This window comes from Fusarium keratoplasticum, chromosome 10, assembly GCF_025433545.1.
Source record: "Fusarium keratoplasticum isolate Fu6.1 chromosome 10, whole genome shotgun sequence".
NCBI lineage: Eukaryota > Fungi > Ascomycota > Sordariomycetes > Hypocreales > Nectriaceae > Fusarium > Fusarium keratoplasticum.
The window spans coordinates 2,320,086-2,346,667 of NC_070538.1; the positions used below are offsets into that span (position 1 = coordinate 2,320,086).

The following is a 26,582-nucleotide window of genomic DNA, read 5'->3' on the forward strand; positions in this document are numbered from 1 at the left end:
GCCACTCCATCCACTTCAGCTGTTCTCTCACCGTGCCCTTGTCGCAGATTAGCCACTCGAAGAGACAGTCCATTCCGTCTGTGTCCTTGAGCGAGATGACCGAACAATCGGCTCCGCCTTTGACCGTGGATCAAATTTCGGGAGTGATTGTTAAACCTCCCGATACACTCAGATCCCCCCCACTTTGCCTACCAGCGAAGGACATGATCCTGTGATTCGTGGCTTCGGCGTCCAACGCCTCGGAAGAATCCAGTGAGAGACGCAAACACCTCTTTGAGCTGCGGGACCAAGACTGCGATCCCCTAAAAACAAGGTTGTTCGCCGTCAAGACGTCATCGAAACAGTAGCCGTCCCAAGGCCGTTCTACTCTCGCTGTTCGACGTGTTCCGCCAAATACTGGCTGAACATCCTTGCACAGCCTACTATTCACCTCTTTGCCTACTAGCACTATCTTAGCAAGGATCAATGGGCAACCGAGATGTTCAAAAATGCCCCAAAGATTGATCTCACGACTCTGGAGATTGCGCAGCCGCCCACCTTGGAGTTGAGCAACGCCCCCTACTTTCCATCACAAATTATCCTCTGAAGCGATTCTGCCGTCTTTTCTACTGCTTTCATCGCAGCTAAAAGAATTTTTAGCCATGGCACATCCCGCCTGCAGACGACAACCTCTCGATCCCCAGTTACTGCAGACCTTGTACGTCAATCCTCAACAGGCTCAAGTTACGAGCCATGCTTCCTTCGACTGTGGACCATGTGAAAGAGAAGTTCGACTCAGCCCCAGAGGTATTTTTGCGAAACCTAGGGGAAGACTGGCAAGAGGGAGTAACATGGCTCGATCTCGTTACCCTATCCTCAAAGGTCGGGACGCTTTTAAGGAGACGAGATTCCTTGGCACATAACGCTGCGTCGAGCCCACTTGCTATCCTTTTGGCGGTGCGTAGAACTATTCCAAGACACCATGTTCTTTTTTACCAAGCCTTGCCACTGCAAGACAACCACCATGTGTCACAACTTCTCCCGTTCGGATCACGCGCACAAGAAAACCAAGAACGTTGAGCACGAACCGATGCGAGTCCCGCTTTACACGAGCCAGCCTCGAACTCCTTCCCATAGGGCATCTCCTTGTCGAAGATCTACTACTTCGCGTCGAGGGCATCAAGATACAGCACAAGACATTGAGCACCCAACATTTGATCGAACTTGAACCTCCTGGCCGAAAGACTTTCCCTAAAAGCAACTGGCGCAAAACCGCCAGGAAGATCTCTTCCGGGTGCCCCCCCTGACTTCTGGACCACTGAGCCACGGGACCTTGAATCTGGCCTCAACCACCACAAATTCTTTTTGGTCCATTTCAATCAACTCCTGAAAGACAGCATCAAAGCAGCCATGCTTCTACCGCTCGCACGGTCTTTTATACAACGGACCTGGGTATCCCAGTCAGCAACTGAAAAACCCTGGACGGCGTTGCGAGACACCCTCACCAAATGGCTTGGTGAGGTTCTTGTTGACCACGGGACGAGCGGCACAGCATCAAAAACGAAGCCTGGACCAATATCCAGTGCCATCGCCTTCTCAATTGAGCACGCAAAGCTCAGTTGCGAGGTGGCCGACAACTCTACATTTCGCTTCAAGCATCATTCAACACCTCCGTTCTTACGGCGCATAGAATCCAACAGGCTTCTTACGGGGAAAGTTGTACTAGGTGGGCAGAAGGGGCTCACCAAGTAGATAAAACCCTCATTCCTGCGCTCTAACTTGGACAGGTTATGCTCAAGGGCTTTTGAAGACCCTCGAAGAGTTACCCTGACTTGGCGAATCCCCCACTGGCGGGATGAATCGGCCTCTTACATATCGACCAAGAGAATGTACCCGAGATCATGGTCCTCTTTGTTGGATATTACGCTAAACACATCCCTAATCCCCCCCGTCCTATTCCCTGAACAACAGCCCACTCATGAAACACCATGAACATGTCGTGATCCAGATCTGGTCACAAGACGCGACTACCTATAACGACCGTTCGTTGGCTTGTCTGAAGAATCCCAGGCCCTTGTTGACACCTAGAAGATGCCCTTACCTCGTTGTCGACGCGCTTCCACGCGGTGACGTGGAGCGATTTTGATCTGGACCCAAAATGTAATGGGACAAACATCTCGGCTGAGGGACGTCGGTGACCGAAGAAGCTTGCGCCCAGCATGACACCCTAAGGCTCCTGGGAGGACAGGAGTTCCGGAACATGATGCAAAAGAGCACAGTTTGGAATCTCACCTGCAGATTCCACAGCCTATCATGATGTACCAGTACATCAATGACTTGGCACGCTACCTGGTCAAGCCTAAGTTTCTCAGCGAGGGTCAGCGCGGGAAGTCAATAGCTCGATTCACCAACCTGATCCAGGCTGAACACAGTTTACCACTTGCAACTTCAACAAACACAGGCCCTCCAAAATGCCCAGAGAAAGTCGCCGCAGAAGAGAGGGCGACCCTGAGCGCTCCGGCCGGGTCCCTCGGGGTTGATTCAACCCATACGAGAACCTCGCTTTGGAACAGATGCTCGCTCGGTAACTGACGAGCAAGCCAGAACACGATACACATGTCGGAGCCCGCCGTCTCCATCCGAGCGAACGGCCCGATGCACATTTACTCGCCCCACGGCAGAGCGACCATGGTTCAGTTGGCCGCTGGAGAGAAGGTTACGATGTAGTTCATGTCGCAGTTTTCGCCCTCATCTTCAACTTGCAAACTTTGTGAATGAGACCTGCCTGGAGCTGGAGCTAAGCCACAAGATTCAACAGCGCTCCGAGATGAGGCTCCCCAGAGAAAGACGTTGACGGCCCATCGGCGTTGATTGTTATCTACAATGACATACCCGAAGCACCCAACATCGCCTTGAACCTTCAACGTGCACATTGGACGTCGACATGGCAGATTCCCCGGAATCAGTCGCAGCCCACAGCCAGACACGATCATCACTACTACGACCAGTGTCAGGGCTGATCCAGCACATAATGTTAGTGCAATACGATCGACCCGGATGCTCCCGATTTCACCACCGCTGGCTCTCTTCTTGATTTGCGGATAGGGGAAGTCGTTGAAGTGCGCCGACTGTGCCCGGGAACGGAGGAATAAGAAAGTCAGGGATTGGTCTCGAAAAAAACGCGAGGAGGCGCCTTCGAAACCATGATCATGGGGTTCAAGGATAATGAATCCCGTAAAACAATGCAAGCCCTTAGTGCATTCACAACAACTTCTTTCGAGTGTGAGAGGACCAAACGGCGGCGAATTGGAGGTGCCAAGCACCAATCCCCTGGGCTTGATCCCAGCTATGACCTGCTTCTCCTGAGCCATTACCCTGTCCGATGGATCGACCGAGTTGAGTTTCGCAACTACGAGGTGCGAAAGGCTTTCCCTATTGCTCCGTGAACTCTGGCCTCTCGCGAGCGTCATTCGGCCGATAACGACCAACTTCCGAGTTCGGGTCAATCATGTCCACGGGGGAAATGGCCAGCTATTTGGACACTGAGCCGATGAGAAAACTATGCGGCTCTCCCTTTGGCAGCAGACAAAGAGGAGAACTACCAATAACGTCTTGTCCACCCTCCACTGCCAAGCGTGCGATGGATCGTGGGGTACCACAACTGTTGGTTCGTTGTGGTGATTCAAGTGATGTGCTGCGCGGGAAGTATCCCTACTGAAGGAGTATGAACGGATTGAACAGTTTGGAGCTTGGAGGAGAAGCAGCGGAAGAGGCGGGCGAAGATGAAAGTTGAAGCCAACGTGCGCTTCATCGTTGAGCACCACGACGGTTGGACGGCAGACAACGAGAGACCCAAGGTATCTCCGGCCGCCATGGGGAGGTGACATGAACCGATTTTGGGCTAGGAACAGGCCCAGAGCTCCAGTTTCCCCCGGGAATCGATCAGATCCTGAAAAGTGGGAAGACGCTTGAGCTACAGTTCAGACAGGGTGAAGAGGTTTCGGAAGACGTCAGGGCTGCGTGAGGAGGAGAACGACTGTGAATTTTCGCAGATCAATCAGTCGGTGGATGAAATCGACTCGTCGGCCTCAGCGCAAACACCATCATGGACACGGATCATTCGCTGAGCAAGGAAGCAGCCAGGGCGACAAGCTTGTCTTGTTATCGAGTTCCCCAATCAAGACTGCAAAACAACGATCACACTCGGCTCTGCTGGCCCCAAGTCTCCTCGGCCAAGTCATTCGATCAAACATGGAATGGACTTGGGTGGCTGCGCATTGACGATTGCGCGACATGCTCTTCTGGAAACGTTCCGCAACTGCATGAGGATTAATGCAAGGAGAAATAGGTCAAGATGCGACGATATTATTTTGAGAGACCATCAGCCACATCAGAAAAAGACACAATTAAAACTGGAGAATCAAAATCTAGATAGAAATTCAATGGACTTGATATGAACCTCGACTAAGCTGCGCAACACTGTGGTGACACTCAACGCTCCATTCTCTTTAGGCCATCAATCCTCTTTCAATAACTGACTCATTCCCCGAACTTATCATCTCTTCTTACCTGCTTTTTGTGTGTACACGCCCGTGTAAAGATTTTAGATACAGCCATTATAAACACCCTCTAAAGCCCCCCTGGTAAAGAATCTCATCGTGGTAGGCGTTGTACATGCATCGATTCACTTTTGCTGTTGGTAAAGAGCCATACACTGTCGATACTCAGTCAGTCACCACCTTCATGCCACCAAGAAAAGAACTCACATTCCGTGAATCCATCCTCCAAGCCTCCCTGGAAAACTTTCTCTATGTCCCTGTCTATAGGACTTTCACCGGTCAAGAAAAGGGACCGACAATACTTCAAATACATCCAGAACCTGTGACACGGCAGGTTCATGTACTCTTCTGTCAACAACAAACGATTACGGTGTCGAATCTTCTCGTCAACTCCCTGGCTCCAAACGTCAATCTTGATGCGCAGCCTGAGCATGAGCTCCGACTGGGCTGCGTCGTAGAGCACAGTCCTCCGGTTCCCGCCTACAGTTCCAGATTAGTGTTTCCCGTCCAGGAGAATGTGAAGGAGGCCTTACCCAGCTTTTCGTAAGGTTTCATGACTTCTGGAAGGGGAGCTTGGTAAGCCTCTGGGCCTAGTATTATACTGTACAGGTTTCGTCTGAACTCGATCTGCCGATCCTGGAGACTCTTCATACCCCGTACCGGTGAAGCCGGTATCCGCATGTACACAAGCGTCTTGTCCCACCCCATCGTCTCCATGAAATCCCGTAGGTTGATGAGGTACTTGAGGCGATCCTGATCGATCGCCCCCTGGAAAATCTTCCCGGCAGTGCAATGGTCAGCCAACCACCAGTCCAGTGTATTTAAAAATGCCTCCTGCGATCCGAAAGCAATTCTAGAACAGGAGGAGCACCTGTCCAGTAGAACACCGTTGATCATTCGAACATGCCGTGTCTCGAGCGGGAAGAACTTGAAGAAGAATTTATCGTCCTTGCAATGTTGTCCACTCCAACTGGGCTTGGGCACAACTACCCCGTTGACAATGTCGCTGTAGCTATTCCTCGCCTTTGTAACGGGCAGATCTTGCAACATGGATTCTGTCCCAGGTCCAGACAAGCAGTCATAGACCTCCTTTCGCATAAGCTCGCGCCATTCCCGCAGGCTCTGAATCTTGTCCTCCTCCGGCACTGGCAGGTAGATGGACCGAAGGACAAAGATCAGGCGCGGAGAGAGAGGCGCGAACTCGTGGAAGCTGGCATGTCCTGAGCACGCCTGCTCCCCCGTATCCACATCCTCCATGAACATGTTGGGGCCCTCAAAGATGTTGTAAGAGTTGTCAGAGAGAATAAATTCCTCATCCGGGTTGGCCGGAGTGCAGATGGTAAGGTAGAAGGAGTCGATATGGGAGATGAGCCAATCGGCATCGGCATGAAACATTCGGTCCCAGATGGTCCCCTCCCATGTCGAGTCCGTGCCCAGATCGAGCTTCATGATGGTCTCGAGGTTATGGAACCAGACATCTAGTGGTGTCTTGAATCCACGCATTTCCATGTAGTCCTGAAGCAGCTTCTTGTCTATGCTATTATAGCTCTCAAGATCACTGTGATGGAAGCGTTGATAAAAGCTAGAGCCGCGATACTTGAGCAAGAAGAAGAACTTGCGCATAAGATTCCGATCGGTCCGCGAGAGACATATATCCGGCTGTCCCTTTTCAAAGGCCGTTTTGATCCTGTGAAATATCCTGCTGGCCTCGCGCTCAATTCCACCAAACATTTCCTCGATGCGCCGATGCTCCTTGTCCGACGACGTTGTCATGTACTCGTACATGTTTACCTGTCCAAACATGCGAGCCACAGGAGTCTCCTCCAGCGTGTAAGGCTCGGACGTGAGGCAGAGGTTGTTGACGACGGGATCGCCTGGGTACTTGCCCTTCTCGTGCTTGTGTTTCTTGCATTTCTTTGAAGGGCCTTTGGCTTGTGGGCAAACAAAGGGATGTGAGTAGTTCTTGAGGAGAAACTGGGGAATGAAGTGCTGGTATTCTTTGTTGGCGGACGACATTCTGCAATCATAAGCAGTTCAGCTCGCGTAGATGATGAAAAGTCCAAGTTCTGAAGTCCAGAGAAATATTCCAAAGGGAAAGACGTTTGCTTTCACCATCTTGGACGGGGTTTGCAGCAGAAACCGAGTGATCAGGCTCGGGAGGCCGACCACCAGTGGCGTTGAGCCAACTCATGAGACCATATGCAAAGGGCTTCTGGATGTGCCAATCACGGCCTGGGTTGGAGAATGCTGCAGCTCTCCTCTTGGCAATGGCCCCCAAGTCTTTCGTTGCCGGCCTCTTTGCGAATGGATAAATGCCATGGCCTGTCGCACGAACTATTCACGGCTTTTCTTCTTCTTCATCAAACAATAATCACAACCTTCCAACACCCACCCTCCTTTATTTCCTTTGTCTTTCCTTCTTGTATTACTCTTCAATTCTTGTCCTACTCTATTCTTCTTCACTCTTTACATAATTAATCGAGAGCCTGATCCCGCTCGCACCCCCGTCTGTGAGCGGGATCAGGCCCACCCACCACCTCTCACCCCTAACACCACCGGAGGCAGCTCCAGCCTTCGACATCATCCGCGCGTATCTCATTCGTGCATTGATGATGATAGGGTGAGAGGTGGAAGCCTCACGAATGAGAGTGCGAGGAGTTCGAAGGCTGGGGCTGTCTCCGGTGGTGTTAGCAACTTATAACAATAACCATAAAGCATACACCACCGAAACCCCTCGCTCTGCCGCTGGCGGCACGAGTTTGGGGCGTTATTTGAGAGTTTGCACTTCCAGAGCCACCGTAAGTCTCCGAATGAAGATGGCCGGTGTTTGTCTAATACAGGTTTGTAAACAGGCCGTCGAGTGTCGAGCTACTACAGGGCATTTGTCGACTGGTGACTTCGCTCATATTCTTTGTTTTCTACTCGGTTGTTGCACAAAATCATCAGCGACAGGTGCCTTGTAGAAAATCGACAATATGAACCAGGCCACCAGCCGGCAAGTGCCCTGTGGTACAAGATCAGCCAGCCGTGAGCAAAGATGAGCAACCATAGATTGTTTGACGCTAGTTCCCTGCGTCTCTGGTATATCACAATTCCTCCTACCCTCAAAGTTGATGGTATATCTAACTCTAGATGACAGCCAGATTGATGGACCCGGATAGCGTCAATAAAAGGTGTCCTGTTGTGATTCCCCCAACCCGCGGATAGCAACATCAATTGAATCAACAAAGCTACAAACTCACAATTCACAAACACTACAAAGCTCGGCGAGGCTTCTCGTCCTCAACGCAAACACAGGATGGAGGATTCCGAAGTGGACTACGACTCGCTCCTCGAGCAAGCCACCCAAGGGCTCGGCCTTGCATTCATAGCAGACAGCTTACCCCTAAACACAAACAGCCACGTGAATGACGCAGACTCTGCCGACACACAGGCGGGAATGCATATTCCTGAACAAACCGACTGGTTGAACGCCCCTATTCCGCACCCGTTCAACTTTAACACTCCGATCCCAATCACAGACATTGACTATACACTACACACGACCTGGTATCCAGACACGATGCCCATACTAACTGAAGACTCACCAGGTGCTACGCTAAACTCTTCAAGCATCTCTACACAGTCGCCTGGATTCTCCTCGGCGTACAGCACTTCACCACTATCTACCAATTACAGCCCGCAAGAGCAATTGCTCCCACCAAGCCTTGGTCCAACACCAAAACCGACACCTACCCACGCTTCTTCCCCCAAGAAGAAGCGCCCACAAAGACGTCGGGCCAAGGCAAAACCCGGCACCCGCCCTTGTGATAAAAGGTCGGACGCCTCGGCGCCTCCTAGAGCCTTGCTAACAACCCACACAGGAGGGCAGAACGCAAGTACAACAAGAAAGCTCAGTGTGTCTTCTGTTCCAAAAGAGTTCAGTGCAATCGGGACTTGGACAGACATTACAAGGCAAAGCATCCTAAGGAGGCCGCCGAGATGGGAATTGACATGAGAAAGATTCCCTGCAAGTTATGTACAGAGACATTTTCCAGACCGGACCATTTGAAGCGACATATGAGGGACCAGCATGGGATTGAATGATTTCCAGGGACATTAAACTCCCGTTCTATCTTTACCTGTTGATTTGTTTCTTTCCTTTGTATCTAGGTAATACAGTGTGTTTTATAATGATGTCTGTGAGACTGCATTGTGAATTGAGAGCAAGCAGTGGCTTCGGAGGGGTTGACTACAAACATCAAAGTAAGAGCAAGGCAACCAGAGACCTAAAACAACCAAGATGTTTTTCACGGCAAAAAGGAACGAGGAAAAGCCACGAATACATTGCAAACAAATGCTCATGAGGTCCCTTCCAGGAGGCAGGGACTGCAAAAAGCAACTCCGGTACAGGGAATCGAACCCTGGGCTCCGCGGTACTTGATCTCTCAGGTTATGAGAGCGCGAAATGTTAGCCACTACACCATACCGGATAGTGTGCTTGTTGCTGAGACAGGCTCCCTGACTTGTTACTATGATCGCAGAGGGCTCAACTTAGACAGATCAGGGTCTCCTCACGATGTGCAGAGTCGTTTGCGTTGCCAATTCTTTGCATTGTCTGCCTTTCACATAATTTGTTTAAACTTGTTTCTCATTTTATTCACGGGTGGTCCCTTTACTACGGCGTTTGATATCCCGTTGTTGTTAGTGAGAGTACCCAAGTTACCCGGCAACGCAAGGTGCATAACAAGTCACTCCTCTCCTCTGCTTCACACAATAGCGAAACTCTGCTATAGCTCATGTCTGCATGAACTATTGTGCCTCCATTTTTGGGAATTCGTTTGGTTCTGCCTTTTGCCCTCCGTTTGCACTCGAGCCCTCATTTCGCACACTTTGGATGTGACTGTTGAGGGGAAGTGAATTCGATCAAGCACCACGAACGCCTTACTCGCTCCTGATCGCAGATCACAACCTCACGCGCCGTTGCCCAGGACCGAGAGCCTAAACATCACTCACACTGCTGTCATCTCTCGGAGGTATGAGCCTTTCTTTGTTCCTGCTGCTTTCCCCCGCTCACCAAACTCCAGGCTCCCGACAGGTAACTCCGAGTTCACCACCGAGTCTCTCAGCCATGTCTTCAACCGAGGAGGCCACGACTCCGCCTGAAGGTTACTTTGTAGCCGAATGCCCGAACCTTGCAGAGGTCAACACCCTTTGCTGCCCCTACGTCGGCTGCGACGGCTTCGTGTTTCACTCCGCCGAAGAATGCTAGAAGCATCAGAAGAGATGGCACGAAGGCCAATATGCCTGCGGTCAGTGCAGGGCCGTCTTTGCGTCCGGTCCTCCTCTCGAAAGACACGGTCATGATAGTGGGCATGTAATCGAGTGGTTCTGCGATGATGAGGAGTGCGAGATGGCGGGGAAGCCTTTCGAGACCTACAGGATTTACCTTGAGCACTTTCGTCTGTCGCCAGCTCACCAGAACGATGCTGAATCTGAAGAAATTCTCGATGCCCTGGGAAACACGGATGTTGTCATGCCGAGCCAAGACCAACAGGACGACAACTCGCCTTCTCAGCTCGTCACCTCCGACATATTGGCCTGCTGCGAGCCCTGCTGTCAGCGATATGGCTTCAACTTCCGATGCAGATCCGAATACACTCGACACACCGATGTTTCCTACCACATCTCAGCCGCGAAGCTCAACCAGGCCCTCATCGACAGCATGCAACCTGGCCCAGCCCTGGCCGCCGAGCAAGAAGCCATACGAAACCTAAGATGCAACGCCCCTGGCTGCCTCTCTTTTGGAGGCACATTCTCAGGCTTTCAAACCTTCTTTAGCCACATAACTGGGGAGGAGCACCGCCAGGCTTGGACAGTGGTCTCCGGAGCCTGTTTTCTCGATGAGCATGAAAGCCCAACGCTGCCTGGGATAGTTTTTGATGCAGGAGGAGCAAGTGGGAGATGCGCGAACGAGAGTTGCCCAAAGTACGGGATGTTTTTCAACGCTTTCTGGAAGCTGAAGCAGCATGCTCACTCCTTCGCACACGCCACCAGCGAAGAGGACATGGCCTCCAACGATGAATCCTCTCAGGAAATATGGGTGAGCTCCGGGTTGGAGGGCATAGAAGTCACCGAGGACAAGACATTTTGGAGATGCGCCAAGAGAGGCTGCAAAAAATTCGGCAATGTCTACATTCAACGTGGCAACGCCAAAACGCACTCCACCTTGATTTCGCACACTACCGCCGACGAGTTCCTGGAAGAAGTGTGGGTGAGCTCCGACTTTGAGGGCATGGAAGTCAAGGGCATGGCTCTATGGAAGTGCGTCAAAAGAGGCTGTAGAAGATTCGGCCACACTATGACTCCAATCAACAACGCCAGGACACACGCCAACTCAGTCTCGCATACTACGGCCGACCCAGATGTACCGATGTCGCCCGATACCCCTACGACTCCATTCGCAACATCCAAGACCGCACCAGCAACAACCCTCTTGACTCCGATGAACCTCGATACTCCAGTTCCTGACACCCCCTCGAGCCCTTCCGCTGGTCGAGGACCAAGCGCGGCCATGGCTTTGGTAACTCCAACAAAGACTCCTACCTCGCTTCGAATACCACCCTCCCGAACCATGATCAAGCTCCGCAGAGGCCCCAACACATCATCCCAGGTCAAGAGACGTCAGGACGAGCTTGAGCGTCGCAACCAGGAACTCGAAGATCGGGTCAAGCGGCTGGAGGAGCAACTTGCCCGAGTCCTCGGCGCTGGTAGCACACAGGAGGCAGCAGATGGAGGCGTTCACGAGCAAGGAAACGAAGTTGATCATCTGTATCAATTTGTGCGTTCTGCTTTTCGACCTAGAAGATACTGAGAGATCTGGACGATTGTGCGTTGAAGATGAGGGAATGTGAGAGTCGATGGAAACTGTGGGATTTGAACTTGGAACAATGAAAGGGGGGACCCATTTGCTTTTCATGATAGCTGTCTAAGTACCAGGTAAATGTCTAGAAATTGTAACTATTTATTTGTGTAAAGCGTGGTGGCACAAAGTTCAATGAAGCGATTCAGAACTGAGATTCCAATGCTATGGAAATGCCGAGTCGGGGGCACCTTGCATGGATCACTTTACAGTCAATATTACAAATACTGGGAATGACTTGGGGCAATGAATCGAAGAGGCCATTTCCCCCTTTGTCTGCCGACCAGTTCATTAACGAGCCTCTTGTCACTCCAAACACATGACCCGCCGTTCCTGCACAGCCCCGAAGCTCGCATCAAGATTGGGCTGGGGTGATATGCTGGATTTTTCCACGTGGGTGCCATGAGCTTGTTTAAACGGCCGTGCAAACGCATCTTATACTTACCCCTTTCGTCTCTGCTGTCCCACCAGTGTCGACTTCATCCAGATACCGATAAGAGTAGCTCAACACTGCACGACGATGCCCTCACAACTCGAAAGCTGTTTGTCAAGTAGAATTCAGCTTCAAATTCGTTTTCTTCAATTCGAAATGACTGCATCGTTTGGGGATATTTGAACTACCTCTTGACCTAGAGTGTCAAAACCGAAAAAGGAGATGATCGCAAACACCGTTTCCCTCGAGATGCCCTCGAGGCATTGACTCCATTCCCAACATGGAAAGAGGACCTTGGAGACATTCCTTTTCGTTTGACGTAGCAATGGTTCTCTATTATCCCCCTCTGCTTGAAAGTAAACGGCATCCTCAAACAACCAAGTCTGTAATACACCAAGAAGGGATGAATGGCATCAATGTGGATGGAATCACATAAATACTTTCTCCAACTTGAAGTCTTCGTGATCCCTTCTTCTTTCCTCTTCACCCTTTCCTACACTCGAGATCCCACAAATCTTCTCGAGCACACTCCTTCACTGTCTCGGTACAACATTCCTTTCAACCATCGAATCCTACGATCCTACGAACTTCGATTCACTATGCCCGGTTTGCTCGGAACTCCCACTCTCACGAAGATGACTGTCGACGCCATTGGGCGTCTTTGGCGACGTCTGAAGAAGTCGAAGAAGCAGGGCCCCGAGCAGGTTCCCGAGCAGGTTCCCGAGCAGGGTCCCGAGCAGGATCTTGAGCAGGATCTACACGCTTTCTACTCGGACAGTTCCGATTCCATTGAGTCCTCGTACAGTGACCCAGACCCTCTTGAGTGCTTCGAGGCCGTCCAGGGATGGGTCAATGGTACTTCTGACACCTGTAAGTACCAGCAATCATCAAGTTGGAGGACACTGAGCTGACAGTTGCAACAGATGACTTCTTTGGTGCCTGGCGCCACCCCTCGGAGCCCTCCTCCATCGGTAAGTATGAGCGATTGTCGAAACAGCACGAGACAACTGACAACCAGCAAGCTTCTTTCGATGGCGAGGCCGATCTCTTCTGCGGCGTTAGCGTCCGTAAGTATTCAGTCTCACCAATGTTGAATGATCGTCATGCTAACAGTTGACACAGGCGGCGATCTCGCCGAGCCTGTCGAGGCCGTCGAGCCCACCGTGCCCATCGTGCCCGCCAAGCCCGCCAAGCGCGGCATCAAGGACGTTTTTAAGAACGTCAAGGCTGCCTTTAAGCAGCGCTACACTACCGGTTAGACAAGACACAAGAACAACATGTGACGGGGGTAGAGGGATTTAGACACATGGTTGAGAAAGGTTCATTGGGTTTCATTGCTTTGGCTGGGGATCCTATCACTGGTTTTCCCCCAAAGATGGCATTGTGCGCCTGACACAGGGTCGTTGGTGTCTCTCCCACCATCTTTTTCTTCATGTCCTAGTCCATGTCCGTCCAAGTCCTTTCGTGGCTCGGCGTCGCCTGTTTATACGTTGGTCGTCATGTCGATTTCGTCTAGAGGAATCATCGGAAAAGGGAGAGTGGTATCAAGGATCGAGGATAGAGTCGCAGTCGCGGAATAAACATCTCTGTCGTGACTTGTTCGCTCGTCGTGACATGGCACTCGTTCACTGGATATCTCCCATAACAACCTCCTCGACTTTGTCTCCTCCCTCCTTTTCCACAGGCGCATCTACAAAACTCAAGTCAGTCATCCACATCATGCACACATTCCCAACACAAACTCACCCTTCATCTCAGCCTCCCCCTCGGCCTCCATCTTCCTTTTCAAAGCATACCCCATCTTCTTCTCCATCTTGCGCGCCCTCTTGGCGCTGACCTTGGCCCTAGGTCCGCTGGTGGGGAGAAGTCCAGCCCTCGCGCCTCGTGTCGCATCCGCCTTTGCGATCTTGTCCTTGGGCGCCAGGGAACGCTTGCGCCGCTCCTTCTTGGCCTTGGAGGCGCGCGCGGCGAGGCGGTTCTTGGAGGGGCCGTTGGGGTTCTTGACGGACGGCATTGCGGTTGGTCTTGGCGGGGGTCAATGTCTGAGGAGTTGGGATGGATGTGGCGATGGAGATTCTGCGATAAAGTTCGTTTTTCGGTCAAGAATCTCGGTGAGTTTTCGGTGAAGAACGCGCCAAGCCCCGCCAAGCGGGCATCTCGATGTTCGAGAACACCCACATCAGTGAGTGGGGCCGCTATCGAGGATGAGGATGACACAGACAAGTCATGAGTGTTTAATATTCAAAGCCCATTCAATATTACGCCTTATATGTAGATCTAGATGACATCTATTTTACACAAACTCCTTTCCCGTATCGTTTTTATCGTCCAAAAGGTAGCGTTGTCGCATCATCATTTACACCCATCCCAGCAACAGTGTGTCAAGGTAGAGGGGTATGTCAGCCATTGTATAATAGCCCTTGCCTTGACGTATAAGCCTCTTCTTGAAGCTTCTTGGGTCCTTTATTCTTATTGAACACGGGTTTGGTGATTTCTGCCCATGGTGCTTCCACTATCCTCGCTGTTGGGACCGAGCATTCGTCGACTAGGGTCGTCTTCGTCATCGCTCATGAGTCCATCCAGTTCGAACTCTTCAGCATCTCGAATCTGTCCATCCTCGACAGCCTGGCCGTTCGCGTGTGTGTGACTGGTACCGAAATCCTTGGTGTTCAGCGGAGGGTGCGCAAGCCGGTCCCAAAGGTGAATGAGCATGTTGACAAACAGGAACATCAGCGAGGCGAGCGAAAAGGTGATGAGGATGTACGAAACATGGTCCATGCTAGAACCGGCGACAAGGTTCATCTGCTCCTCGGTGGCACCCATGAAAAGGAAGCCGGCAGCATACATGAGCTAGGTATGTTAGTAGGTGTGCTTGGTCTTGGATATTGTTGACTTACAAAAACGGGGATAAACTGGAAGCTGTTGGCAGATCGACCATCTTCCGAGATAGAGTGCGCATCCTTGAGAACAAAAGCGATCTCGATGATTCGAGTGAATCCCACACCCATGAGGGTATATCCAAACATGGTGTGCGTCGCAGCACTGACCATCAGATCCTGCGGGTGCGCAGACATGGCCCAGCCAGTAATGAGGATCACGAATCCTGGGATGAAGTTGCGCTTGGGGCGTCCGTCACGATCCTTGCTCAACCAAACACCAGCCAGACCGGCGCACCACCAGATGACGCCCATAGTCGTATGCTGCCAGTCATTCTTGACCCAAGGGCCACCCCAGCGGTGCTCGGTAAACGTATTGACGCAGCCCCATGCAGCTATCACGGCACTATCGTAAAACTCCTGCGAGCGTCCGCGGCTTCGAATCCATAGTTGACCGACGAGAAGGAGAATGGTAAGGACAATTCCGTATGCAATAAAAGCACCTCCCATGATGAAGTGGGCTGCACATTGGCCGGTGTGCGAGTCCTGGCAGAAGCCCAGAGCTGTGATGCCGCCAAAGATCATCTGCGTCCACGCCAGAATAGGCATTGCCTTGCCAATGATGCCATGGCACGGGCGGACAATCTTTCGAATCTTGCCGTTGATACCCTTCTCCCAATGAAGCTTGAGATACACCCCGATGAAGACCTGCGCGGCCAGGAGCAGCTGAAGAATGTGTGCGAACTTTCCGTGGACGTGGTTGGGGATGAATTGGCGGCCCTTGTGCGCGTGGCCGAGGAAGAAGCCAAGGATGGCGAGGACGGTGCCAACGGCTTGGGTCGGGACATGCCATCGGTTCTTGGTCATCTAGAAGAAGTCAGCTTATCGTCATGTGTTGGCGTGTGGGCACCTACGCCTAGAACCATGCCAATTGGGAATATGACGCCGTAAGCCAGCATCTGTATGAAGATGTGAATCCATAACACAGTATCCTGCTATCAGTTAGACTCAATCGCAATCATTCATACTGCAAGGAACGTACCAAAGGTTCTACAGACACTGTCTGGCCTTCGGGGATTTTGCTTGTATCGTGCTCATGAGCTTGGGTGACAGCTCCAAAGAAAGCAATTACCAGCCCCAAGGACAAGGGAGCCGTCATGGCTTTCGCCCTATAGCTAACAGCCATGATGGCGTCTGGTTTCTGGGTCGCGTTCTCAACTTCGCGATGGCTCTCCCAAGGAATTCGAACGTTGGGGACGCCGCTTCCGCCGTTTCCGTCGCAGCAACCGGCGGTGGGGGATCGTCACTGCGAAAAGAAGCGGCTATGACGGCACGAGGTGGGCGATATCGACAACAGAGACGGATGTACGATAAGCGAGCAGCGGGGGGGTGTTCAAGACAGAGCAATTCAACGACTGTCTGTAGATAGCAATGAAGCTCCTCTAGGGAGAATTGAAGAAGGAAAAACAAACCGCGACAAGAAAATAGGTTACACGGGGAAAAAAAGGTTCAAGTCGCGCAAACAAGGGCCGGAGCAATGTTATAGCTTGAGTAAGCCTCCACCACCCGCTCCAAGTAACTGAAGCAAGCCACTGGCCCGCGAGGGCGTCATTCCGGAGGCTTCGGTAGACCCAAGAGCCCGAGGGCAAGCTGCCATATTACACTGCGACGGCCCGTGATTGGTCCTTGGCGGTCCGGTGCATGGATGCTTGGACCCTCTTGGGCATGGTTTATGCCACCAGAAACAAGCTGGGTCCGGGGCAAGCCCGGAAGCGTTTACCCCGCCAAGAACGCGTGTGTTGATGCCATCGCCAACGTGCATCCGAGAGAGCCGCGCCGGAAGAATCTATCTATATGCGTAGTTCCGGCCGTGAAGCCTTTTGTTCAAATTTCTTGATTTCACAGCCTTGCACCCTGGATAATCTCTCGTGAACAGATCGCCTTCTTCTAATTACCCCCTCCCACTTCCCGTCGACCCGTCGGCTTGCGCGGCAGGAGGCTATACACCTTGGCTCCGATGCTTGGCCTTGGCTTTTCACTGTCCTATTTCTTGTCCTCATTTCCCGGCTCCCTATTCCAGCAGGGTTTCACGAATATTGATTACTTCTCCCGATGGCCTCTGAATCATGGCCGTCATTCTCCCTCGCCCTGCAGCTTGGCAGCTTGGGATATGGTTGACTGACCAAAATCTTGCACACCCACGTCCTCACCGATATTGGCATTGAATCAGTGACTTTATAGCCCGAGACTTTCCAACTATTTCATTGGCTCCATGCTACGTTGCGATTTGCTTCACACGAACACTCTCTACTAATCGATCTCTATCAACTAGAAGTTTCCCAACCCATGACAATGGCTGTCATTACCCGTCGAGAAGAGACCACAAGCTCTGCCGCCACGGTTGTGGGGATATTTTTCTTGGCCTTCTTATCATGTATTGTTTATGTTTGCTTGATCTTCGCGTTCAAAACATTCATGTCACGCAGAAAGCGCCGTTCCACTCATCACGAGCAAGAAGAGGAAAGGTCTAGGGGCAGATCCCGCTCCCCACCCAGTGTTCGAAGAAACTCATATTCTTGGCCTCGCCAACCCGATCAAGCTCACCTAGCAACGAGAACTCAACATCATACGCAGCCCGATGCACCGAACGTCTAGGGTAAGGTCGACTCAACACAGACTTCCATGGATACATACATTCAGAACCTCAAGGCATGGAATATCAGGCGCGAAGGCAAGCTAAATAGACAGAGAGACTCGTGCCAAGAGTGAAAAGGATATTTGTTGGTTGCTTTGAGCCTCTATCAAATGATGCCCGATGTCCTGGCCCTCACTCCAACGTGAATGCTGTAGATCCCACCCCAACGCCAAACAAGAAACATCAGACATGGAGCAAATCCAGCTGAGCATATCTTTCACTAGTTAATTGTCCTTTGCCGCTTCCTTTTGCAAGACCTCCTTCGCCCTAGCCCAAAGCTCCGACTCCATATCCCTCTCTACCCTCGTGCCCCGACTGTTCAGCCAGCCCACGTCCAAGTTACCCACAGCTCCGGTTCCATTAGGCTTCAGCGACGCCTTAGGTGGTCCATTGGGCTCCTGACGCCGGGGATTGGACAGGTTGACGATGCCCGCCTCCTCCAGAGCAAAGATTTGACGCTTCATCTTGACATCGATGGCGTGCAGAGTCGTGAGAAAAGAGTCGGTGGCAGAACGGAAGGCCTCCTTTTGTGCTGGGGGGTTCAATGATGGCTTGACTGCTTCGCCTGAAGGGTCTGTGTTCGGGGCGCCGTCGCCAGAGGAGGGTGTTGTGAGGGCATTGAGAGCGGTAGCCGTGTGGCTCATGAGTTGCACGGCGCTTTGGTCGATAGCGTTGAGTTGCTTGATGTTTTCTTCGACGGTGAATGGCTTTTGTGTGCTGGACTCCCCGGCATCACCCATAACAACATCTGCCGGTGAAGCCATATTGTTAAATGATCTTCTTTGACGTTTGGCGCTGGCCTAGACCGTGGTGCAAGGCGATGCTGGGGTATGAAGGTGGGAGTTTGTTCTGTTGATCTAATTCCCGCGACGTAGGTGAGCGTTTATCCAGCAAAAGTGGCTGTGACCGTAAAAGGCTTAATGGATGTGTAATGATAAGCCAAGAAGAGGTCAAATCTAATCATGCCCAGGCGCTGATGTATTTCGTCCCGTCAGTTTTTGATGGTCAACTTGGGGTGAAGGTCTCGCGTGTGCGAGAGAGAGCTCGCGGGCTCGGTGGTACGTACCATGGTCTGTGCGCTTCCTCACGATGACTCCAGACTGTTCAAGATGGCTGGAATAGGTAATTAAGAGCAGTGAAGAATTAGGTGAAATTTCCAAATCTGAGAAATTTCCTCTTCAAGATCGGATATCATCTTTAAAGTTCCTATTTGTAGGAAATCGTTGAGGGAGTTGAGTTGTGAGTGTTAAGCTTACTGGGGTGAGCCTCTCCTTCGCTTAATCCTCGGGTCAATGCGCTTCGCGCTTCTCCGTCGCGCTTCAGCCTGCCTTCCGTGTTCACCTTCATCCTCGAAGCATCACCTCGAACTCGGCTCTCCATCAACGCTGCCTGCGCGCATCTTCTATCATCTCTTCTTCAATCCTTTACTAAAGGGAGCTTCGAATCTTCATTCTCCGCCTTTTCTGCATCAAAATCGACGACTTGCGCCTGGTTCCGCCTTCATCGCATCCTGTTGGACGCCGTGGGGCCAGGGTCACAACTCCAACCCGCACCTCATCCTCTTATGAGATGAGCCATCTCTAGAGAATTCACCAGTTCTAGAGAACCCCAGTCTGCGGGCATACAGTTCTTATTCTCCTCTGATCTTCATTCTCTTGCGCGACAAACAGCATGTCTGCGCCTGCTCAAACTCCCGGTGCGCCTGCGCCCGGCGCATATCAAGGGCCTGCGCCGACGACTCCCGCCCCGGCTCACACAACAACCGGCACAACAGGGCAAACTGGCACCACTGGAGGAGCCATGTCCAATCAGAACCTCAACCAAATAGTAAGTCCATGTTTGTTTATGTGCCTTGGATTTGGATTTGGGTTGTCCTGCATCATGTTTGGGCTATCGCCACCTCGATATACTTCACCGCCGCACATCCTTGACCATGACGGGAGGGACAGGAGTGAGTCGCCTTACTGTCAGGGTTGCGATGTTTGACTTCACTCTTGATTGTTCATGACCCGACTGATTGTCATGTCACTGAGACTCTCATTGGGCCGTCAACGGTACTTTGGCGCGATTCTGGGTTGATCATGAGAGCATCGATGCAAGAGTCGAAAAGGATATTCTGCACAGGCACCAAACTCGGGAAGACAATCCGGATCTTCTCCCTTCTGGCTCATGTTATTCTTTCATTGAGCACACGGCCCGCTCTCTTGCTCATGTACCACAAGCTGGGTCCCAGGCTGACAGATGATGATGTATAGGTCACAGACTATTTGCTCAAGAGGGGCTTCAACAGGACCGAGGAGGTGTTTCGTCAGGAATCCAAGCATCTGGGTCCAGATGGTAAGCCCATCTACCAGCTTGCCAACCTCGGCCCAAAGAAGTACCAGAGAGCATTCAACCTTCTGCGGGAATGGGTTGAGAACAACCTGGACATTTACAAGGTAACATCATTCTCCACCTTTCACTTCTTAGTCACTGACAGCTCCAGTTTGAATTGTCAAAACTTCTCTGGCCAGTCTTTGTCTACTCCTTCCTGGAGCTCGTCAGCAATTCCTACACCGAGGATGCCAAGACTTTCCTCCGAGAAATTGGTCCTCATTTTCAACCTGTTCACGCAGATGACCTCAAGACATTTGCGACCGTTACACTACCTCAGCATGTCAACGAGAACCCCATGACCAAGCTCTATCGGGAGAACAAGTACCGAATCCCCCTAAACCAGCATGCCAGCGGGGATCTCTTCAACTTCCTCGAGCGCGAATCCGATCAAGGTGGTTCCGTGATTAGACAACTCCTTGCATCCTACTGCCAGGTTGACTCCACGGCCCGTGGACCGATCACGCCATTCAGTTTCGAAGCAGTTTACCGGAGATCAAGGAATATGGAGATGGAGGACGTCGACACTAATGAAGGTATTCCTGGCGTCAACATTGGCTTGTCCAACAAGGATGTGCTGGACCCGACTGCACCTCTGAAGCTTGGACCGCTGCCTATGGACCCAGACCTTCGTGATGACGTGCGTGCTGAACTTGAGGATGAGGAGCGACGAAACCCACCAGTTCCAGGCAGACCTACCTTGTTGGAGGAGTTCGACCAAAGGATCAAGCGCGAAGATAGCGCCGATGCACCCAACAGAGCCGATCTACCTCTACCCCCGTCCCGACCCCGAGACATCATGTTGGAGATGCAGAAGGTGCGAGAGAATCGCGACCGTTTCAAGATTGATGGACAGACGGGAGGCGTGGGATTGCCTGTGAGCGCGTGCATGTTCACTTTTCATAACACGCTTGGCAGGTAAGTTCTTGGTCCGTGGCTATTCCGTCATGACCGATACTGACTATTGACAGTGTTGCGTGCATGGACTTTTCTAATGACGGGCAAATGGTGGCCGCTGGAACGACTGACTCGTACATCCGAGTTTGGTCTCTGGATGGCAAGGCTCTTCCGACAATGAATGCCCACGAGAAGGACGCCAAGTTCAACAGCCGCAAATTGATTGGGCATTCTGGCCCCGTTTACGACGTCTCCTTCTCGGATGCCGCCTCCGGTCCTCCTCAGAAACTCTTTGGCGACGAAGGGAAGTCGAATCCAGCTATTGACACCAGGCCCAAGCTGCTGCTCTCAGCATCTGCCGATGGTCAAATCCGTCTCTGGTCTCTAGAGTCATGGAGCTGCTTGTGTCTCTACAAGTCTCACGATGGCCCCGCCTTCAGAACACTTTGGAGTCCCCAGGGGCACTACTTTGTCAGCGGTGGTTACGACAAGGCTGTTAGAGTTTGGATGCAGGATCACGCCTCACCACAGCGACTGCTGGTTGGGCATGACACATCCATATCGGCGCTTGCCTGGCACCCCAACGGCCTTTACGTGTTCTCGGCATCAGATGAAACAGACAAGTCAATTAGAATGTGGTCTGTGGTGACTGGAGCCTGTGTCCGTGTCCTGACCGGCCACAACGACTACATCACTGCTCTTGAATGCGCACCAAACGGCAAGATTCTGGCGAGCGCTGACTGTGCTGGCAACATTTTCTTCTGGGACATTGCCAAGGGGACACGCATCAAGCGATCCCGTGGCCATGGAAAGGGAGGAATCTGGTCCCTCAGCTTTAGTGTCGAGTCCAATGTGCTTGCGTCGGGCGGCCAAGATGGTACCGTAAGACTGTGGGATGTTGAGTTGCCGGCCGATCCTCAGAAGGCGAGCTCGCAGCAGACTGGACATGACGCTGCAGCAACAGGAACTGATGGAGCGAACGCTAGCAATACAGCTGGCGACACCTCTCGTATCGCATCAGGAAACTCTGGACAGGCTGGAGGAAGCGGAACGACTGGCGGAACGCACAAGAAGAAGAGCAGGGAGGTCATGATCACTCCTGACCAGATCAGCGCATTCCCTACCAAGAAGACGCCGGTGATGAAGGTAAAGTTCACACGAATGAATCTGGTAATTGTCGGGGGCTGTTATGATCCCGAGCGCTAGGAGCCAGAGGGAAATAACCCAGCTGCAGCGAAGCAGCATCAAAGACAGAAGTTTGTTGCCCAATTTGGGATAGGATTGGGACGGGAGACACTGACTGTTGCTCCCGCCACGGAGAATGGAAAGAAACGCAAGCGAGATATGAGCTGAAAAGGATCATTGCCAGCAGCTGGGAAAAGGGGAGATGGATGGGTGGTTGGTAGAGCTGGGGGAGAGATGCAGCTCCAAGATCCCCTTCAGTGAACCAGTGACATCTTGCTGAGGGATACCGATCATGTACACTAGGGGGCAATTTCTAAAACTCAATAGCTAATACGTGTACAACTATCATATCTTTCCGCATTATACTGCTGCCTTGAAGTTCAACAGAGTCTGCCAGGACCTGGTGAAGATGTGTACGTACCTCAACGGGGGTGAGTGGGGCCGGCTCCGCTGACGTCCGCTCGCGCATGCTCCCCAAGCTTCCATGTTCCTCTGCGCTACAACATCGCATCACCTCCATCTCTCAACCAACTCGACCAACGACGGTCGCCGAATCGCACGAGTAGCTTCACTTATAGATCTCGTGACCACACTTATCAGCAATGGACGTCGAAGAGTCACCCTGGGCCGACTCGTCTCAGGCCTCCCAACAGGCGTCGCAGCCCGAAGCCTCGGCCTCCCAGTCGTCGGCAGCTCCCTCCGCTTCCTCGTCGGCCCCTCGTCCTTCGCGCGGTCCGCGTCGCCTTGTCGCCCAGCCCACCCGCCTTGAAGCTGTCGATGATCCCCTCGGTCCTCTCGGTGCCGCATCCGACGACAATGCCCCTGCCCAGGACGCACCTCCGGTGCCTCCGCAAAAGGAGCAGGTGGTGATTCGTACCACCATGCCCCAGCCTCAGCAGCAGCAGCGACGACCTGCGGATCCTCATCACATCGAGGAGGAGGAGTTTGATGGACCAAAGGGACCTAGGGCGCCCCCGCCTGTCGAGGCTGCTCAGCCCAGCGCGGTGAGGACCAGCACCCAGCCGAGTGTTAGTGTTGAGCAGGCCGCAAAGCCCTCGTTCCAAATTACTGTGGGAGATCCTCACAAGGTCGGCGACCTGACTAGCTCCCACATTGTTTACTCTGTTCGCACCAAGGTAAGGCACTCTCAAATTCCAAAACTGTCATGTACTGACATGTGAAACAGACCACTTCCAAGGGATACAAGCAGCCTGAGTTTGAAGTCAAGCGCAGATACCGTGATTTCCTCTGGCTTTACAACACTCTTCACGGCAACAACCCTGGTATCGTCGTGCCGCCCCCTCCCGAGAAGCAGGCCGTTGGTCGATTCGACAGTAACTTTGTCGAGAGCCGTCGAGCTGCGCTCGAGAAGATGCTCAACAAGATCGCGATACACGCTACGCTACAACACGATCCTGATTTGAAGCTCTTCCTGGAGAGTGAGGCGTTCAATGTTGATGTGAAGCACAAGGAGCGAAGAGAACCTATCCCCAGCGAGAGCAAGGGTGTGTTTGGATCTCTGGGTATCAATGTCGGTGGTGGAAACAAGTTCGTGGAACAGGATGAATGGTTCCATGATCGCAAGGTCTACCTTGATGCGCTTGAGAATCAGCTCAAGGGTCTCCTCAAGGCCATGGAGACGATGGTCGGTCAGCGCAAGATGATGGCCGAAGCTGCTGGTGACTTTTCGGCTTCTCTCCATGCGCTTTCCACAGTGGAGCTGTCGCCATCCCTGTCAGGTCCTCTTGATGCTCTCTCCGAGCTCCAACTTACCATCCGCGACGTGTATGATCGACAGGCCCAGCAGGACGTTCTAACTTTTGGTATCATTATCGAGGAGTACATCCGTCTTATTGGCTCGGTTAAGCAGGCGTTTGGACAGCGACAGAAGGCATTCTACTCATGGCACGCGGCTGAATCAGAGCTGCAAAAGAAGAAGTCCACGCAGGACAAGCTCCTCAGACAAGGAAAGAGTCAGCAGGACCGGCTCAACCAGATGGGAGCTGAAGTTGGAGAGTCGGAGCGAAAGGTCCACCAAGCTCGACTCCTCTTTGAGGATATGGGCCGATTGATGAGGAGCGAGCTTGACCGGTTCGAACGAGAGAAGGTGGAGGATTTCAAGAGCGGGGTTGAGACATTCCTGGAGAGTGCGGTTGAGGCGCAGAAGGAGGTGAGTTACTGATCATGTCCACTCCTGGAGTCGATTGCTAACACGACGCAGCTCATTGAGAAGTGGGAGACGTTCCTTATGCAACTGGACGCTGAAGACGACGACTCGGCATTCTACAGACCCCCTGTATACCAGCCGCAGCAGCAGCAACAGCAAAAGTCGGGTGATACCGCAGTTGATCGCGCCCGAGCCAGGATAGACGAGGATTCGGACTAGGTTCTCCGAGCCGATTGGTCTAGCTCCCTCTACCATTATTACATTTTATAGCGAAACGGGGGATCTCGAGTGATGGAGAGGGACTCAAATCCGTGGGGAGTGTTTGACTATTGACCACTTCCGAGAACTGGAGACCGTGTTTTTATATCATACAAGCCTCGAGGCCTAACACTGTTGTACATATTGAACCTCCTCATCCACCTCATGCTCCGCAATGCTCGGATCTTGCCAGTAGTAGTTTAGACATGACACATTTATACCCCTTATGTTGGAACTGGGCATGATATCAAGGTGTGGGCAATGGCCTCGGCTATCCAATGGCCACACCAAGCCGTCGTTTACTTTCTCTTCTTGGCCTGCTTCTTGGGTCCAGAGTCCTTCATGGCTCCAGCATCTTGCGCTGGCGCATACCCTGTGATAAGATCCGCATAACCAGCATCTGCGTCCGCCTCGTCGCCCTCGCCAGTACCACTGTCGTATGCGCGACCGAAGCGCTCTCGGAAAGCAGCCAGCTTACCGGCCTCATCCAGCTCGACGTTCTTGAGAGACTTTTCGGAGGGCTGCCACAGGAGTGTGTTTCGGGTATCCTTTGTGGCTCGGTAGATTGGGAGGGGAGAGGTGGTGCGCATGGTGTAGGCGGAGCCGTCGGAAAGGGTGACGAGCTGAGTAAAGGTGTACGGCCGTCGAGGACGGGGGATAAAGGTGGCGTGACGGACTTGGCCGAGGGAGAAGCGTGTTGGTGATGAGGTTGATGTTGATGAGAGGGTTGTGCGGATGGGCGAGAGAGTCGCCGGCGTGACTGGGAGCTTGGCCATTGTGGGGGGGCGCTGCGACGAGGGGGAGTTGTCGAGGCCGATGAAGAGGAATTGAAGGCCCTGGGCGGCAGGGGAGGTTGTCGTCGACTTTGTCTCGGTGGGTGGTGCTTGAAGTCGTCGTCGTCGATGGACCGGGTAAAATTTGGGGCGTGAGGCCGACGGATGGATTGGAGGGTGGGATGCAGGGGTGTGTGTTCTTATCGATAAGAAAATTAAAGGTCCCTCCGTCATTTTCGGGGAACGAGCTTCGACTACGAATCGAGATAGGCAATTCCCACGATCGACAACCTTTTCTAGACCAGAGATCTTTTTTGCTAGAGAACGACTAGAGAAGAGTTTCTGGTCGATAATGCGCTGTGGTGGGAAATGAAAGGCTCTCGGGCGCTGCGCAATGGCGCCGCGACGGCTTTCGTCACAGCGAGGGGAGGGACTAGAGGGATGAGCTCTTTGCGAGCTTTACAAGGTTGCGGGAGTGGAAGGGCGATATGTCATGACTGTGGAAGGCCTATGGCATTATCTTTGGGGTTTCCTCAGTTACAATGGCCTTTAACAAGACCAGGTCAGACTCAACATCGTGAGTGCCCCTCCAACCGGAACCTAGGACTTGAGCTGATATATGGTGGGCTTAGACAACTCAATAAGAAGCAATCACACATCTGCCACGTCAAAACCATGGCACTCCTCCCCCTCGAAACCTCCGACCGTCCACCCGACCACCGAGATTCCCCTCCCCGAACAGCTCCGCTCCATCATGCGTCTCCTACCTCATAGCGTCGTCGTTTGCACCTCGAACCAGCCCGGCGACGGGCCCCGTGCCATGACTATGTCGTCTTTCACATCTCTCACGCTCTCGCCTACGCCGCTCGTGACGTTCAACATTGCGACGCCGAGTCGAACTCTTGATGCTATACGTGCGAGCGGTGGGTTCAACGTCCATGTCCTAGCTGGAGATGAACGCGGCGCGAGGGTGGCGAACCACTTTACAAAGGGCAACGTGGGCGGCCATGTATTAGAGGATCTGGAAGGCCTTGGATACAGTTACCCCGATGGTGAACCCGGAAAGGAGGCCCCAGTCCTGAGGGGCGAAGGGGTCATGTTTGCCCTGCGGTGCCGGGTATTGCGGGACGCGCCTGAGAGTGGGCTCGTGAAGGTGAGAGATCATGTGATTGTGGTCGGAGAGGTTGTGGAGATGGTGAGGGTGGAAGGAGAGGAAGAATTCGGGCTCGTGTATGCGGATAGGAAGTATAGACAGGTTGGGGGTGTGTTGGAGAAGTGAAAAGGTGGGATAGAGTGTAGTATATATCTGTATAAAAGGACATAGGGATCATGTAGAAACGCACTTCACGACTCATATATACTCACCACTTGAGACGCTTTGGCTCTCGAGGATATAATGTCAGGGACCTCACGCTTCGTTGATGTTGGCGACTTACAAAGTGTTGTACGCTCAGGCGGCTGTTGCTAACCAGGTACATCTCGGGAT

At 52.5% G+C, this 26,582-nt stretch overlaps 11 protein-coding genes across 11 annotated transcripts; 6 read left to right on the forward strand and 5 right to left on the reverse strand.

Annotated features, from left to right (window-relative positions):
• Window positions 1–4,595: 4,595 nt before the first annotated feature.
• On the reverse strand, window positions 4,596–6,554 carry NCS57_01259100 (uncharacterized protein; the record flags this gene model as incomplete). The annotated part of the gene is made up of 3 exons (XM_053062262.1): window positions 4,596–4,693; window positions 4,746–5,018; window positions 5,072–6,554. The coding sequence occupies 3 exons, from the start codon at window positions 6,552–6,554 to the stop codon at window positions 4,596–4,598; spliced, it is 1,854 nt and encodes a 617-aa protein (XP_052908790.1).
• Window positions 6,555–7,836: 1,282 nt separating this feature from the next.
• NCS57_01259200 (uncharacterized protein) lies at window positions 7,837–8,624 on the forward strand (the record flags this gene model as incomplete). The annotated part of the gene is made up of 2 exons (XM_053062263.1): window positions 7,837–8,354; window positions 8,402–8,624. The coding sequence occupies 2 exons, from the start codon at window positions 7,837–7,839 to the stop codon at window positions 8,622–8,624; spliced, it is 741 nt and encodes a 246-aa protein (XP_052908791.1).
• A 1,024-nt stretch (window positions 8,625–9,648) lies between these two features.
• On the forward strand, window positions 9,649–11,391 carry NCS57_01259300 (C2H2-type domain-containing protein; the record flags this gene model as incomplete). Its single annotated transcript, XM_053062264.1, has 2 exons — window positions 9,649–9,744; window positions 9,790–11,391. The coding sequence occupies 2 exons, from the start codon at window positions 9,649–9,651 to the stop codon at window positions 11,389–11,391; spliced, it is 1,698 nt and encodes a 565-aa protein (XP_052908792.1).
• Window positions 11,392–12,471: 1,080 nt separating this feature from the next.
• On the forward strand, window positions 12,472–13,131 carry NCS57_01259400 (uncharacterized protein; the record flags this gene model as incomplete). The annotated part of the gene is made up of 4 exons (XM_053062265.1): window positions 12,472–12,742; window positions 12,796–12,843; window positions 12,895–12,939; window positions 12,995–13,131. 4 exons carry the CDS (start codon window positions 12,472–12,474, stop codon window positions 13,129–13,131), a joined length of 501 nt encoding a protein of 166 aa, XP_052908793.1.
• A 366-nt stretch (window positions 13,132–13,497) lies between these two features.
• On the reverse strand, window positions 13,498–13,886 carry NCS57_01259500 (uncharacterized protein; the record flags this gene model as incomplete). The annotated part of the gene is made up of 2 exons (XM_053062266.1): window positions 13,498–13,562; window positions 13,619–13,886. 2 exons carry the CDS (start codon window positions 13,884–13,886, stop codon window positions 13,498–13,500), a joined length of 333 nt encoding a protein of 110 aa, XP_052908794.1.
• Window positions 13,887–14,341: 455 nt separating this feature from the next.
• NCS57_01259600 (uncharacterized protein) lies at window positions 14,342–15,934 on the reverse strand (the record flags this gene model as incomplete). The annotated part of the gene is made up of 4 exons (XM_053062267.1): window positions 14,342–14,722; window positions 14,770–15,615; window positions 15,663–15,740; window positions 15,791–15,934. 4 exons carry the CDS (start codon window positions 15,932–15,934, stop codon window positions 14,342–14,344), a joined length of 1,449 nt encoding a protein of 482 aa, XP_052908795.1.
• Window positions 15,935–17,667: 1,733 nt separating this feature from the next.
• NCS57_01259700 (Mediator of RNA polymerase II transcription subunit 11) lies at window positions 17,668–18,207 on the reverse strand (the record flags this gene model as incomplete). The annotated part of the gene is made up of 1 exon (XM_053062268.1): window positions 17,668–18,207. The coding sequence occupies one exon, from the start codon at window positions 18,205–18,207 to the stop codon at window positions 17,668–17,670; it is 540 nt and encodes a 179-aa protein (XP_052908796.1).
• A 907-nt stretch (window positions 18,208–19,114) lies between these two features.
• On the forward strand, window positions 19,115–21,919 carry NCS57_01259800 (LisH domain-containing protein; the record flags this gene model as incomplete). Its single annotated transcript, XM_053062269.1, has 4 exons — window positions 19,115–19,270; window positions 19,699–19,881; window positions 19,929–20,734; window positions 20,788–21,919. 4 exons carry the CDS (start codon window positions 19,115–19,117, stop codon window positions 21,917–21,919), a joined length of 2,277 nt encoding a protein of 758 aa, XP_052908797.1.
• Window positions 21,920–22,500: 581 nt separating this feature from the next.
• On the forward strand, window positions 22,501–24,284 carry NCS57_01259900 (PX domain-containing protein; the record flags this gene model as incomplete). Its single annotated transcript, XM_053062270.1, has 3 exons — window positions 22,501–23,034; window positions 23,085–24,068; window positions 24,120–24,284. The coding sequence occupies 3 exons, from the start codon at window positions 22,501–22,503 to the stop codon at window positions 24,282–24,284; spliced, it is 1,683 nt and encodes a 560-aa protein (XP_052908798.1).
• A 338-nt stretch (window positions 24,285–24,622) lies between these two features.
• On the reverse strand, window positions 24,623–25,234 carry NCS57_01260000 (uncharacterized protein; the record flags this gene model as incomplete). The annotated part of the gene is made up of 1 exon (XM_053062271.1): window positions 24,623–25,234. Exon 1 carries the CDS (start codon window positions 25,097–25,099, stop codon window positions 24,623–24,625), a length of 477 nt encoding a protein of 158 aa, XP_052908799.1. The 5' UTR covers window positions 25,100–25,234.
• A 231-nt stretch (window positions 25,235–25,465) lies between these two features.
• NCS57_01260100 (Flavin-Reduct domain-containing protein) lies at window positions 25,466–26,375 on the forward strand (the record flags this gene model as incomplete). Its single annotated transcript, XM_053062272.1, has 2 exons — window positions 25,466–25,673; window positions 25,729–26,375. 2 exons carry the CDS (start codon window positions 25,466–25,468, stop codon window positions 26,373–26,375), a joined length of 855 nt encoding a protein of 284 aa, XP_052908800.1.
• Between the last annotated feature and the right edge of the window lie 207 nt (window positions 26,376–26,582).